This window comes from Cupressus sempervirens, chromosome 3, assembly GCF_028749045.1.
Source record: "Cupressus sempervirens isolate cs-2001-9-10 chromosome 3, ASM2874904v1, whole genome shotgun sequence".
Classification (NCBI taxonomy): Eukaryota; Viridiplantae; Streptophyta; class Pinopsida; order Cupressales; family Cupressaceae; genus Cupressus; species Cupressus sempervirens.
In genome coordinates this window covers 945659131-945675250 of record NC_143120.1, presented here as the reverse complement: position 1 = coordinate 945675250, position 16120 = coordinate 945659131, and the positions used below count along the sequence as shown (strand labels likewise).

At 34.6% G+C, this 16120-nt stretch overlaps 1 protein-coding gene across 1 annotated transcript; it reads left to right on the top strand.

The window, feature by feature from the left end:
• The first annotated feature begins 11987 nt into the window (after window positions 1–11987).
• Window positions 11988–15883, top strand: RR5 (response regulator 5). The gene is made up of 5 exons (XM_089822577.1): window positions 11988–13210; window positions 14147–14226; window positions 14370–14453; window positions 14544–14614; window positions 14949–15883. Exons 1-5 carry the CDS (start codon window positions 13066–13068, stop codon window positions 15175–15177), a joined length of 609 nt encoding a protein of 202 aa, XP_089678703.1. The 5' UTR covers window positions 11988–13065; the 3' UTR covers window positions 15178–15883.
• The last annotated feature ends 237 nt before the right edge of the window (window positions 15884–16120 follow it).

The following is a 16120-nucleotide window of genomic DNA, read 5'->3' as shown; positions in this document are numbered from 1 at the left end:
TTAAACAACGGTGAGACATGAGTGCCCACCAACTATTACATAACCCCACAAAGATTTGATATAACCAACGATGGGACATTATAGAATGATTAAAATAATAATAAATATAAATATAATAATACTATCTTTAGGGCACGGGCAGGCTAAAATTGTTAGGAAAGGATGGGTCTTTCGATTTTATCCACATTAACAACTTTGTGGAGTGGTTTTGATTTTATGGAGTGACGTAGGCTATTTTAAAAGTGGGAAAGAAAACGAACTCTACTATGAAATCTTGTGTATTTATATTATTTAGAATGGTTCGGTGGAGTATATGATATATTTTGGGTCAAGTTGATATTGTTTGTATTTGTTATCTATTTTTATTAAAATATATTGTGTGTATTATAACTTATTCCAAATACATATATATTTATTTTTGTGTACATTAATTTTAGATTTTAAAAAAATAGAAAATAAATGCATTTAGTTGATTTCATGGCTTAAAGATAAATGTTTCTATCGAAAAAAAATTATTAGAATTAGAAATTATAATTGTTTTCATTAAAAAAAAAGTATTTTATTTTTTATGAATAGTTTTTTGTTTAGTAATTAAAATTAAAGTTGAATGTTCATAGAACATGAGTTGGGGGATACAAGATCATCTTGCGAAAGTACACACGGTAGCAAGGCTAGATAGGTTACAAACTATTCATAAAAAAATATAAAAGTAATATTAGGCTGCAAGAGTAGTGTCAGTTGAACGAGGAGGATCCTGAAAATCATTAGAACCTCATACACCAGTGGGGTTAACAAGTTAGTCAAGCAAAAATCACCCATCATCAGTGACATCTTTCTCTCTTTTTTTTCCTTCTCATTCTTGGGAGTCAAAATTGCTAAGGCTAAGTAAGGGAAAGAACAATTAAAAGAAGTGGCATATGGCTATGCAGAACCACCGCCACGGGTGGACCAACTAGTAGAACCAAGAGCGAGAGTAGGACTTGGGGACTAGTTGGAGCCACGTCACAGTGGAGGGGCTAAGTGATGACACCATCCATCATTCCCACTGCTAGGAGAGTGGTGAGGAACCTACAATTGAGGAGTTTAGGAGTGGCGGGCAGAAGAATTGCAGCCTTGGCAGTGGCCACAAGATGGAGTGCGATCAATAGAATCAAAATCTAGCGACACTCTAGCCACCATACAAGAGGCATTACCCCAGTGATTGACCATCTCCTATAGGTGGGCCACCTCAAGTGCCACCTTATTGGCCTATGCTTGAATCTGTGGCATTGCATTGCTACATATGCAATAGAAACATTTATATTGAAAGAAAGTTGTGATTGAAAAAAATAACATTCCTATCTTTTTGATGTGTTAATAAAATCTTCATCCTAAAAGCATGCCAAATATGGATAAACTTGAAGGGAATTCTGGCCGAATCTCCTAGCAAGATCACATGCCAAGAAAAAGGCTCTGACCTAAATGGATTGAAAAAATCATGTATCTAGAGCCAATTCTACTAGGCTTTGCAACATAACCAAAAAATATGCAAAAAAGGACTCAGGTTGCCCACAAAAGGGACACCAAGCTTTAGGAACTCCCAGATGCATGAGCCAAAATTTCAAAATTTGAACCAAATTTCTATTAGAACTTGGTCGATAGATCTTGTAAACATTGAATTATGGATCAATTTTGTACCCATAGATTTATCACACACATAAAAATTAATTCGAGTATTATTGTCTAATTATTCCCATTTATCATCACTTAGATTTAAATAAGCACATCTTCATAAGATTATTATTATTAAGTTGTAATTAAAGGCGTTCAATTGCATTCATTTTATCATCAACGAATCATTTAAGTAATCTTCAAATTCATGAAAGGAGCATACTAGAATCACTTCAAATAAAACACCCGTAATTTTATATGGATAGTTCTAGAATAAATTTGCATGTTTAAAATTTGTTGTATTCAATGTCTTCTATAATCATAAAGTTGCTTTGTTGAGAGTAAACTAAAGATAGTAGATTCTTGTAATCTAAAAAATGTCCAAACGTATTTAACATCATTGGTAGCCTTCAACATTCTCACAAGTAAAGAAAATCAAGAGATCAAAAATGTGTTTGCATGAAACCAAAAATGTTTAAATATAGTTTGCAAAAAGACAAAATCAATGACAATTTTAAGATAATTTCCAAACAAATTTGAATCATTTTGTCAAAAAGAAAGCCATCTTCTATCTCCCTTTCTAAAGATAAATGACCTAACAATATTTTGCACTTAATATTACAATTTAAAATCTAAGTTTTTCTTTAAATCTATACCCTTAACTCTATTATAAAAGTTGGTTTTATTTATTATTACTTATTTTAATTAATCAATTTATATAGCATGTTTACTTAAATATGGTGTTTAAGATAAAATATGTCAGTTTTCTTCTTTTTTTTTAAGATAAAAAGTTGAAAGAACTTTTTAAAACCATCACTAATTTTTTTTAATAGCATAAAAAAAGGTGTTGTCCCTTTCGAATTAACAATCTAAAAGAAGATCAAACTATGAACCAACCAACATTAGCAACATATTGATAATTTATTAGCATCAAATAAATTTAAAATGTTTGATCACTATAAAACATATTGTAAGATATATAAAGAGATAGCTATAAACTATTTAAAGTCTTAGCAACATTAAACAAAAAACTAAAACTAGAAACAACCACCCAATGGCTAGGTGAACATCGCTCTAATCTTCATTGAGGAACTTAAAAAACTCCTTGTAATTCCTTTCCTTTTCTTCATCCTTTCCTAAGACATTTTGTGTGAGTCATAGAGAGGCCATCGATTTGTGCATCATTTTCAAATTGAACTTGGAGATATTAATCATCTTCTTGTTTGTCTCATGCACTTTGTTCTTCAATGTTTTGAGATCCAACATCATATCCTTGCAATCTACATAGGTATTAGAAATACTTCCTTAGTTATTATCCTCTTCATTTTTCATAGCATCATAGATGAGATCCATAGGTCTAGGCTTGGTATTATCAAAGATGTGGGTAGAGTTTTCATTGATTGATTTGGAAAAACTTTCCTCTTTTATCAATTATCCTTCATCATTAGCAGAAATATCCTTGTCCTCAACAACCTCATCCTCATTCAAGTCATAATTAGCTAATTTCTTCTACACCTCTTTAACAATCATACAACCTACCAATTTGTTAAAGTGTTGAGGATTTGCAATCTCACTCTTGTTGTCATTCTCCCCCAAATCCTCATTTTCATCATTAGAAACCTCTTATATAGTTATATAGATTTCAACAATTCTCATTAGAGTGGTAAGTTTTTTTTATTTTCCTTTTTTGCCATGGTAGTGGAATTAGTAGTTGTGGGGTTAAGTTCATGGAGAACTTCTACAAAATTTAGTGGGTAAAGGGTTCCAATAGTACCAAGATGAGAGTTATTTGGGTAGCCTTTAATATACAAAGACATTTTTTCTTGTTAGGATTGTGGGTTGAGAGGGAGAAACCAAGCTCGAGGCTTTGGTGACCACTATTTATATATAAGGAAAAATGGCCAGATGGGAGTTATAGTAACTAAAAACAAGACCCTAGTCTATGCTTCTTATCCTAGGCCTTAACCATTTTAACCACATCCTTGGCCAAGTTTTCTAGAAAACTCAAAAGGAAAAAGAGAAAATAAATTTATTTATGGTTAAAGAAGTGATTTAGTAGAGGCATATGGTAAATATAATAAACATTCATTTTTCCTTATAGGGTAAATAATTTCATGATAATTAAATACGCCTTATCTTGAGTAGTCGATAACTCTTCCCTTTCAAAATAACCATTCATTCTCATGAAATAATTAGTTAAGGTTGTCATTGTCCATTACCATACTAGTCTTGTTCTATTTAGTGGAGAGAATCATAATTTTTTTTTATAACATATTCATTAATTTCAAAGGAGATAAACTAATTTTTACCCTCCTATCCTCCTAGGAGTGGAAAACTACATGGAAAATTTCTCATTGAAATACATTGCATGGATTGGGTAACCCCTTCCTTAATGAATATGCATCATACCATGACATATTGCTACAACACAACATAAATTCTAGTCTTGATACCCACATGATCCCAACACATCTTTTGAATAACCACAATTAAGACAATTATAAACGAGACCACCCAATACTTAACTTTTATTTTTGTCACATAGCTATGAGAAGACATGATGAAAAGTAGTAATATTTTATGCAAAATTGAGGAATGGATGCCAAAAAAGGAGTAATAATTCATTTACATTCACAAATAAATGGTTCTCATTCAATCATCTCTTATAGTACAAGTAGGGAAATATTAGGAAAGTTTCCCCTTGTATAGAATATCATTCCTCAAAAAAAAATATAAAATAAAAGTTTAAGTTGTTGTTTTGGGTCATATCAAATTCCAATGAATGATATCATCACATCATAAAATAACCCTCATTATTGTCAATGCAACTATACCATGCATACAAGGGCCACATTAACACCTTGGTCATGTGATCAATCATGCTTCTATAAGGACCTTACTGACTAGTCTACCTCATCCTTGTATGCATGTGACTAATTATCCTCATTTTCTCCATAGTCCACCTCCCAATTTAAAATACTTCACCCTTCAATGTTTAATCAAGGAATTTTTTAAATTTCAATGCGTGGAATTTTCAAAATAAAATGTATGTTATGACCTAAACTCTATTCCAAAAGATTAAGTAGGGAAGATTCTAAAGAAGCCACACCACTCATTTTCCATTATTGTGTTACGATGGTTTACATTAATCTCCCATGAAAGAAGACTTTATACATGCATAAAAAGGAATTCAGTACACCAACATCCTAATTTCTTAATTTCTAACCCTACAAAAACCACGACATTAATGGATCTATTCCCTTCCTTGCATATGTGTCCTATCTCAAACATATTTATTCTGAAAAGAGGTTTCTAGATATCAATATCAATAAGCCAACCTACCACATAGATACCCTTAATAGAATCTATAATTATGATTGATTCCCCTTCAATTATAATTTCTCTGATTTCAATTAAGAGTGTAATATTTATGCCCCAAAACAAGGTCATTTCTGTCACCTATTTTTGGGTGGTTCTTTGAAGGATACTAGTATAAGTTTATGTTTTAGTTCTCCAATGTTAGATCTTATAACTCCACCAACTGATACTTTTCCTTCTTTCTCATTTTGTCTCATCTATGTTGCTTTACACCATCAGGCTATGAGAGATGACATTTTATATTGAGTTTTTTCAGTATCCTCTAATTGTGAAATCTATCATAATAATTAGGGAGATTCCAATTCTTTTAAATTTTATCATTAAAAGGTGTAGTGGGGTAAGAAGAAAATTCCTAGGTATATATTGAAATATCATCCATAAAAAGTTTACAAAAACCCCTAAACATTTTCTCATCCAATTTCTCAACTTTCCTAAATATATATTGTCTACTAAAACCCCTCATTATATATAAAAAGTCTACTAAAACCCCTAAACATTAATCCTTCTAAGGTGGGGGGATTTTCCTCCATAGTTCGCTAAAGACTAGATTGTGTGATAGTCCCCCACCCAATTACATGTGAGGGGTTACTGATGGGGAGCTAAACTCTTAGAGCCTTTTTTCTCTACCAAGGCTATTTCCTAGCCTTCCTAGGGTCTCTTCTCTAAGCATAACCTAGAGGATTCTCTCCTAATCCCCTTCTACCAAAAAAACACTCCTATCAATTCAAATTGCACTCCTCTAACTCCAAAACCTCACCAAATGCTTCCAGTAAGGCAAAACCAAGCCTAGGCCTTCCTCATGAGGTCCTTGATACATATCAAGTCATTATGCACCATCTTGTTAGTTTTTACACTCGCAAAACCCATTCTTGCTCTATTTGTCCTTGTAGCCCTATGAGCCCCTATTAGCCCTCTTAGAAACAAGGATTCTTCAATAACTTGCAAAACCTCTTAACAAGGCATGTGGATGTCTATTAGACATTGTTCCATATTGACCTAGTATCAAGGATTTTCTAGGTCTTAAGTCTTCAAAGTGTCTATACTATGTCATTTCAGAAAACCCTATTTTTTATGGTTTCTAGGGAAATGCCAACAACTTCACTTATAAGGTAATTAAAACTATACTCCAAAATTACTCCTATGTTCTAAGCACACTAGATACTCTCCTCCATCATTTCCCAACCTTGATTGGCACACACCAATCAAGTTCTCCATTCATATCTCCCTTGCAAGCATATGTGTACCTTGCCAAGCTTCCACTAGCTTGTCTAGGGCTTGCTTACAAAAATAGAAAAAAATCTCTCCCAGCCTCCAAACTTCATATTTACATAATGTACATAGTTTATTACTTGATTCCCAAGGGACATAGGATTTCAACCATGGGAACTCAAGCTTTAGCCATCTTTGTGCAACCTTGCCAAAACCGACCAACAAGAACAATGAAACTAAAGAATTTTGAAAACTTGCTAAAATGAATGAAAATGACCAAATCAAGATTGTATAGTGTAAATACATGTCCACAAGAATCTAATCCATGAAAAACAGTAAGAAAAACAATCAAGAACGTCAATCACTACTCCAAAACAACATTTTCCTATCAGTGACAACTCTTCATTCCATCAATTGTCCATACAATAGCATAAGCAACCCCTTCCAAGGAGTTTTCTTGTGCTTAAATAGTGTTCCCTAACTACTTAGACCTCTAGGCTGAATGCTAGGCTAACTTTACGCCTCCACCAAAGTGCCAAAAGTTGTCGTTGCAACTTTGACAATTTTTTTACAATTTGGCATTTGAGCCCTCCAACTTGTCTAGTTTGGTTTCAACCCCTCCAATATGGTCCTAGAACACCTAAGCACCGTTTCTCAACACACCTTTTTCCCTTCAAGGCATTTTTCCATATATTTCCCTTTTTTAGCAACTTTTGTATTTCTAGGCTTTATTAGGACCCAACTATCAAAATCATGACTCAAACCTAGTTTCTAACTATTCACACCTCCTAAACACACCATGGGACTTCATCAGTAGCCCTTATTCATCAAATGGTTGGCTAGACCATTTACAAGCCAAAATTGATTTAGGGATTTTCCCTTCCCCAAGGTGCTCCTGCACCATACTCCCCCCACAAGAAGAATATTAAAGTACTTGTGGTGAGAGGAACTCCTTGCTGATTCCATGCTTCTTGAAGTCACTCTCAGCAATCCAAGTTGCCTTAGCTTCAGGGATATCTTTCCATTGTACCGGATTTTCTTTGTAAGATTTGTTCCTTGTACTCTTCTTCACCCTAGAGTCCAGTATCTTCTCCACTTCTGGTTTCTTTCTTTCAGGTACTTGTTAGTTTGATATGTCTTTGTTTAGCTCTATCTAATACTGCATTTTATCAATATCTGGATCCTTGTAAGGTATGAAGTCTTGAACATTGAAGATGGGTTGAGGGATGGCACTATATAATTACCAACCATGCATGCCCTACAATTCTACGAGGGATTTCTCAAAGGGTACCACATCTCTTGGTAAGTCAATTTTGTAGGCATTGCAACCATACTTCTCTAGCACCTTGCATGGCCCAATCCTCTTCATTTGTAATTTGCTTGGGATGCCTTTTTGTAGTCTAGATTTGTTCAAATAGACCATGACCAAATCGCGTACTTGGAATTGTAGTTCTCTCCTCTCTTCATCTTTCTTTTCCTCCAACCTCTTATTTTCCTCCATCAAGGTCTTCTTAACTTGATCATGTATCTCCTTCATGGACTAAACAAAACCATATGCATGTCCATTGATGGTGTAATGTGCTGTTAGATCTTTCAACTCCATTATGCCCCTTGGATGTGAGCCATACACTATTTGAAAAGGACTTAATATAGTTGTTCTATTCTTGCTGTCATTATAGGAAAACTCTGCCCGAGGGATGACTCGATCCCAACTCTACCCACATTCCTTAGTAAGACACCTTAATAGGTTTCCTAGGACCTTGTTAATGACCCCTATCTACCCATCTAATTGGGGAATGTAGGCAGAACCATGAGCCAAGTTTGTACCTAATCTCTTCCATAGGGTCTTCCAAAAATGCCCCATAAGCTTGACATATCTATTAGCCACAATAGTCATTGGTAGCCCATGAATTCTAACCACCTCCTTGAAGAATAGGTTAGCTATATTGCTAGCATCATGTGTTATTTTGCAAGGTATGAAATGGCTCATCTAACTGAACTTGTCAACTACCAAAAACACACTATCTAACCCTGTCTTTTTCGTAGGTAAACCCACTATGAAATCCATGCTTATGCACTCCCAAGGCCTATTGGGAATGGGTAGTGGCTGGTAAAGTTCTACATTGGACGAGGTACCTGTTGCCTTTTGACATATTGCACATTGTTCTACATATCTTCTCACATCTCTTTGCATCTTGGGCCAATAGTAGAACCTTTCCATTAGGTCTAGGGTCTTGTTAAGGCCAAAATGCCCTCTCATGCTTCCATTGTGCTTTTCTTGAATGATGTTCTCACTCATGGATCCCCTTGGGATACTCCAACAAACATAGAGTGTCATGATTCCAATGGTCTAATGTATATGTTTACTTAAATATTTTTGATAAAAGTGTCTCAAAGCTAGTGCCATAATAACTAACATATCAAACAACTGTGAATGATCTCTTTCATAGAAAGTAGAATCAACTAAAAAGATAATCTACACCATTATCAAAAACTACAAATAATCATCATCACACAAGAAATGATTAAGCTTAATTATAAGTTTTCCCATTGAAACACATTTGATATCATACTTCTCTAGATGGTTTAAATAAGGTAGGGGCATTTGGATAAAACCTTGATAAACTTTTAACAATGTAACTAAAACCATGTAGGAAATAGTCATTCATGATGTTGCATAGTTACAAGTGTTTGATATAGTATTCAGGAAGTCATACCTGCACACAAAAATATGGTATCTATTAGGTAAACTCACAATGTTGGATGATACATAAATTGATCATGACTATTTTAACATTCACAAGTCTTTGTTGATGAGTAAGGTGACCTTGATTTTTTTCCAAGTAATATTAGGAGATTATTCACATGTTTGTAAGTTTAACATCTCAAGGTATTCCCACATATGCATTCACTTGAAAGCAATTACATATTGGTAGCATGTAAGATTGCACAAACATCTTTGAGATATTAATACTTTGAATAGGGACTTGTGTGATGGATTTTTTGATAACTAGTTAGCACTTGTTGGAATACTTTAGAATAACTAAGAGTTGGGAGGGAGGGGGGAGGGGGTGAATCAATTATTCAAGGTCTAGATGTATAATCAAAACTTTTCACAGCTTAGTGAATCCATAAAACATTTATCTTCATCATGCATGCATCCATAAGATTATGTAATCACTTGAAATTTATAGGTTACTGTCAAATCTACATGCAAAAATGTAAACATGAAACATAACAGATTCATCGACACACTTGACACAATCATTTACATGGAAACCCAATTTGGAAAAACCACCAGTAACATGCTACTCTTTTTCACTCTTCTAAAGTGATGCCCTGTGAAAGGCCAACCCTGTTAAAGGTTACAATACACACTGTTAATGTGACCCTATTAAAGGATTTCAATCACCCTGTTAGGATTGAGCATTGTTAAAGGACTTTAGACCATTCACTTGGAATGTCACCTGGTTAAAGGATTTACAAATGACTGTTAGGTCAACCTTAATACAAAGGATTTTACCCTAGACTAATTCAATTGTTAGAAAGTAATAGTAAGACTTGATATGATAACAACTTACAACTTCATTTGCAGATTATAGATCTTTGTTCAGTCCTCAATTCTGCTTGGCCTTTATACATTGTAGTTCTAATAGCTTATTTACCCTTCAAGCATTCATACCCTTAAGCCTTCTTGCTTAACATGCCAATGCAGTCTCCTTTCTTAGGTCACTTGATGAAGCAAAACCCTTTCTCGCACTTAACCATATTTGCTTCTGATCAGCCACCCCTATAAATAGGAAATTAAGATCTTTTGCTACTCATTCTCCATCATCCAAATTAGGGTTAGGATGGATTATGTAGGATACAATGAATCTATCCCACATTTCATATCTCTTCTATAAACTTCTACTTGAATCCTCTTTGAATTTGCCTAAAAATTGTTTACCTTGAATTATGTGCCACTAGCCCATCAATCTTATCTTCCACCTAGTTCACAAAATTCCAAGAAAACAAACTTGTAAGCTTAGATCCATCAAATTCATGATCTTTTAAATAATGCAGCAGCTCAACATTATCTAGCTTCTGATGCTCGACACATACTGTGTTGCTCGACATCAACTATGAAATTACTCATCACAAACTAAAGTTTACTGGTGCTCGACATCAACTAAACTTTACTCTGCATCCACTATTTTGCTCGACATATACTAGAATAAACTTTTACTCAGCTCCAACTAATTTTTTGCTTGGCTTGCACTGACTTTGCTCGGCACCTACTGTCCACTTGGTCAAGCTTGGTAGACAACCTTTGTGTATCTTGTTCTTCTAAACTTTCTTAGTGTAACCAACCTTTGTAACCTTAAGTAGATTATCAATACGTCATGTTATCACTGTCTTAACTGATTCTTATGCTTCATTACATAATCATAACTCAACCTTTCCTTTAGGTGCTATTGTTACATCTTTTGATCAAATCCTTTTTATCAATCAAATAAGTGATAGTACTTGAATCATCTAAGCAGTTGTCTTACCAACAAATAGCAGGTTTGACATCAGTGACAAAACAATGATTGAAACATATTGATCATACTTGTATGTTCTCAACAATCTCCCTCTTTGATAATCTTCTTCAATTCGATCTTAATAATCTCCCTCTTTTATTATTTTCAATCTATTCTCAACAACCCTTATTATCAATGAGGACAAAAAGGACAAAAAGCTAATCAAACATGCAAATAATGTTGATATAATCCTTATGAGGCTTTGTCGTGATATGAATCAAGTCTATTCGATGATCAAACATTGGGATTGATGCTTAAGTTGGCCTCTTAGTTAGATATAATATTCTAGGTGATTAAGAATTTTGGAGTTGAAGATGAATATACCAACTAGATTCTTCAAAAGGGAAACTCAAAAGAAAGGGAAATATAATTTAAATTAGGAGAACATGACAAACCTTGATATGCCATCTAGAAATAATCGAAATCTAGTGTCTTGACCTAAGTAAGGGAAACAATCAAAAGAAAAATATCATTCTGTGGTAAAAATATGAATGATATCTAAATAAGTTTAGAATCCAAAAAGACAAAATTAAACAACAAGAACAATATGAATATAAAATAAAGTATTTTAGGGTGGAAGTTGGTTCACAATAACTAGATTCTTTCAAAGTGAAAATATGAGGAACAAAAGAAAAATTCCATTTAAATTAGAAGCAATAGGATTACGATTGTCCTCATCTAATCATAAACTTATATATATTATCTAATCTGAATTGATAGAAGATAAAAAAAGAAGATACCTATGTTGTTCTAAAGTAATAATATAATACCTTTGAAAATAGTTACAAATTAAAAGACAAGAACAATATTAGTATAATAATAATATAAAAATAAGGTTCACACTTCTATTCCTCAAAATAAAAAACAATATTTAATAAAATACTAATCACAAACATTAACATGTTAGTGCACCTATTTAAATATTTCAAGTTTTCCAATCATAAGTCAGTTAAGTTGTAGGCCATCACTTGTTAGAAAAATTGTTGGGTAGCTTTCCTATACCTATCAAGAGGCCATCCATCATCTTATGCTTCACAAGCAAAATAGAAAACAAATAAATTAAAAACATGAAAAAGATTGGGATTGGGCAGAGGAGATTGGAGCAGACAGAGAAAAAGTGGCGGTTTGAGAAATGGTTGTTTGGGATCATAAAAACAAAAACAAAAAGAGGTGTGATGTCATGTGGTGTGATTTTGCGTATCTTGTGATGCTCACATGCGTGGAGAAGCAGAGGCAGAATCTTGTGCAAATCCTTCTTCCTCATTCTTGGGCGTTGGAAACAAAAGAAGAAACCCAGAAAAAATCATAAAAATTGTAACAAAAGAAGAAACCCAGAAAAAATCATTAAAATTGTAACTCTAGAATAGTTTACCATGTACTGCACGTTGCTTCCCATCTGTTTAAGTAAAAAAATGAGAAAAAATGGCTGGCTGGCAGGCAGCCCAATAACAAATTCATTAGTCCAATGATAATAATTAGAGAGAGTCTGGTTGAAGAGAAATCTTTGGTTAGCAGCCAAGCGCGTGAATGTGATTGTGAAGAAGAAGGATTTTGATCTTCTGACAAGATTTTTTCCACCATATTCACAACCGAAAAATCTTCCTGTCCAATTCACACTTTTGGCCTTCACATTTTCTTCGTTTCCACTCTCCTCCAAATCACTGCCCAACTGCTTTTGGGAGATTCGAAACGCCTTTGCAATCTTATTATTAGGAGATTGTCCTGTTGCGCTACTCGCCCACTTTCTGCAACATTTCCCACACAAGATCTTCAGGCGTTTCTCCCCTTCTTGATTTCTTCGCCCTCGATGAAGATTCAGCACCAGCTGTTATAAAAAGGGCTCTTTTCGGTCTTTGCATCCCCAATTTCCTTTGCCGTGTGGAAAGTTTTAGATATTTGATTCCTATCAACACTTCTCCTTTTGGGAATGGAGTCCATTGGAGGGGATAATTGTAGAAATATGTTTTCATCAATAGGTCTGAAGAAGAATCTGAAGGTGTTATAGAAAAGTGTGTTTTGGGTCTCTACGTCTCCAATTTTGTTGACGGTGTGGAAAGAATTGGATATATGATTTTGGGAATGGTGACCATTAGAGGGGATAGTTCAGCTTCACAAGCTCTCTCCTGACGAACAATGGTGGCTTTCCGTTGATGAATAGTGTGGAGTACTAGAGATCATGCTCGCAGAATCAGATTGTGCTGATCAGTAGACTGGCAATAAGATTAAGTTTTGTGGGCAGGGCAGGTTCTCATCAGAAGCTTCTATGGGAAGAACAGAAGATGGCTTGGAACAAATAGTTAATGGCGAAGAGCAGCCCGGTACCTCACAATTCCATGTGCTGGCTGTGGATGATAGCATTGTGGACAGGAAAGTCATTGAGAGGCTCCTCAAGATCTCTGCCTACAAAGGTAATTTCGATTCTGCACATCAATGGCCTCAGTTTTTCTCTGTGTGAATTTTGTTAACAGATTGGGGTCTTTTGTATCGATTTGAAATTTTGCGCTAATTGTTCTTTAAAATGTATGATGAAATTTGACGTGCCCATGGAAAATCTTGTGGATTTTGATTCTGCCCATCAATGGGCCAAGCTTTTCTTTGTGTAAATTGATTTTGTTGAGAGATTGGTGTCTTTGTATCGATTTGCAATTTACCGCTATTTTTTTGTTCTTTAAAATGTATGAACAGATTTCGAGCAGCTATGGAAATAATCTCGAAATCTTGGTGATTTTGTTCGAATTTACATGAAATTCTCAGTCTAATGAAATACTCTGTAATTTGTTGGGAAAAAAACTGCCGATTGCTGAGACATAACTCAAATCGAGTATGAAACCCCTTCGCGGCGGGCGAATGGGCCAACATTTTTGGGGAAATTTGGTTTTCCTTTATATTGTTGAATTTAAATTTCTTTGGAGGAGATGAGATCTTGTCAATCCATCTACAATCTCGGTCTGAATTTAGTTTACACAACAATTGACAATGAATGCAATTATACAACAGTGCCCGACTTAGGGTTTACTGATCAAAATTTGGAAGGATTTTTACTGAGTAATGATTTCATGGCCAATGGGGTTTTTGGAAAACGATAGCCCTAAAATATTTAAGCTGGTGCTCTGAAACAATCAGGTCCCTTTGCCAGCTGTGGCTAAAATTTGTTTGGGAAAAATACGTCTTTCAATTGTCTGGTAAAGACCTCCTGCTTGTTTTCGTAGGATTGACGAAAAAAATTATAGCCGAGTCTTTCTCATCTATACATAATTAATTTTGGAATTTTTTTTAAAACGAGGAGTGAATTTTGATGATGGTTTTAACGTCTGATTATTTGTTGTGGAATTTATTTATTTCAGTAACCACCGTTGAAAGTGGAAGAAGAGCTCTAGAATTTCTCGGCCTGGATGAACAGCAGGACTCATCAGTAAAACTTGACGTACGCAGTTTTTACCAAACCCCAATTTAATTTTGCATTTCTCAGCCATTATGGAATTTAATTGCAAATCGTAGAATAGAGAAAGATTCGTTATTCTGACAAATGATTTGATCGGAATTTCTATTCGTCTCTTTCTGATGCAGAGCCTTAAGGTTAAAGTAAATATGATTATCACAGATTACTGCATGCCTGGTATGACAGGTTATGACTTGCTCAAGAAAATTAAGGTATTATTTTGCTGTCCCGCCAAAGGAAATAAAGCAATTTTTTCCTCTGCTTGGGATTGAATAAAGCTAATGCTATATTCCAATTTTCAGGAGTCCTCAACACTCAAGGAGATTCCTGTTGTGATCATGTCTTCTGAAAATGTTCTTGCTCGGATCGATAGGTAAGAGCCACAAAAGAAATTTGCTATGAGAAAAATAGGGACAGAATGATTGAGGGATAGAAATTAACAGAAAGTTGGGAGCAATATATGTATACTGGACCAAGATCTGAGGGAGACAATAAAATTTACATTATCAGATTTCCACAATCCATAAGTTTCCAGATTTAAGATTGTGTATTTTTTAGCATCAATGTTTCAGATCACAATAAAATTTACATTTTCTCCTGGATACATAATTTTTATATATCGACATCTCTGGAGATTATGATCCTGATCTCATCTTGATTAGTTTTAAATTGGATTTTGATCTTGCCAAATTGTAACCCTTGGACAGATGTTTGGAAGAAGGAGCAGAAGAGTTCATACTAAAGCCTGTAAAGCTAGCTGATGTAAAAAGATTGAAGGATCACATTGTTAAGGGCTTGACAAAGGAACAAGTGCAGGAGCAACAGCAACTGCCTACTTCATCATCAAAAAGAAAAGCCATAGCTGAAAACCTTGAGAATATTCAAGAACAACCTTCAAATAGAAGACCAAGGCTTGGAGAATTGACTGTTGCCTAGACTACTCTCATGGCGCCCAACCAGTCCTGTTCTTGATCCTTTCTCCCTTCCTATTGTTCATCTTCAGTGCAAAAAATCCCAATAACTGATGATCAAGATGAGGCTGTATGTCATTATATGAAAAAGGCATGTCTAACAAGAGATAAATTGAAGAAATAGAGGCAATTTTCTTGTCTTATGATGGCAGCTTAAGGGCATCATGGATCAAACTCTCCTTTGGGCTATTGGATCCCATTCGACATAATAGGTCAATCTAAGCTGGCCTTATTTTTGCTACATTGCTAGCATTGTCCTGATTTTAGTTGGTGATTCTGCCCAAGTGCTGAAAATGTCAAGAAATGGCCAGAATTCAGCTTCTCCATTCAATGGAGTTAAGAAACCATACATAAGAGGAAAGAGTGGAAACCAAACCAAGCAAACACAATGTTCAGGCAGAAGGACAAGCAGATAATATAGTGGAAAAACTGAATCAGCCCAACAGTATCGATACTAGTTTCCTTGCAGGCCCATTCAATCTGCAATGAAAATGCTGTCATGAAGATCCATTTTGCAAACCAGTGTTCTACCTTGTTCAATTGATACATACATGAAGACTAAATGTTGTATAGGGTTGTGAGCAGAGATCAAGGAGAGACAAAGCTCACTGCTCTTTCTTTTATTAATCGAATCGAGGCAAGGCAATTCACTCTTTGGGTTTTTGATCAAATTTTAAAATCCCTGAATTTTTTTTGGGTTTTTGATCAGATTTTAAAATCCCTGAATTGTTTTGGTTTAAGATTTATGAACTTTTGCTTTGATTGCTTCCATTAATCAACATATAAGACCATACCTGTTAAATCAGGATAAAAATTACAAGCTTTAGATAAAATCCAGATGTCATTTAAAATGTGTCAATACTCTGGCAGATTTGCTTTTTCATCTTGTCCAAATTCCATAGACTGGA

Bases quoted from the DNA above. Each gene is read 5' to 3' on its own strand.
- RR5 (XM_089822577.1), top strand. From the start codon at position 13,066: ATGGGAAGAACAGAAGATGGCTTGGAACAAATAGTTAATGGCGAAGAG. The intron at 13,211-14,146 runs GTAATTTCGATT...TATTTATTTCAG, and splicing joins CAAGATCTCTGCCTACAAAG to TAACCACCGTTGAAAGTGGA. The intron at 14,615-14,948 runs GTAAGAGCCACA...ACCCTTGGACAG, and splicing joins GTTCTTGCTCGGATCGATAG to ATGTTTGGAAGAAGGAGCAG.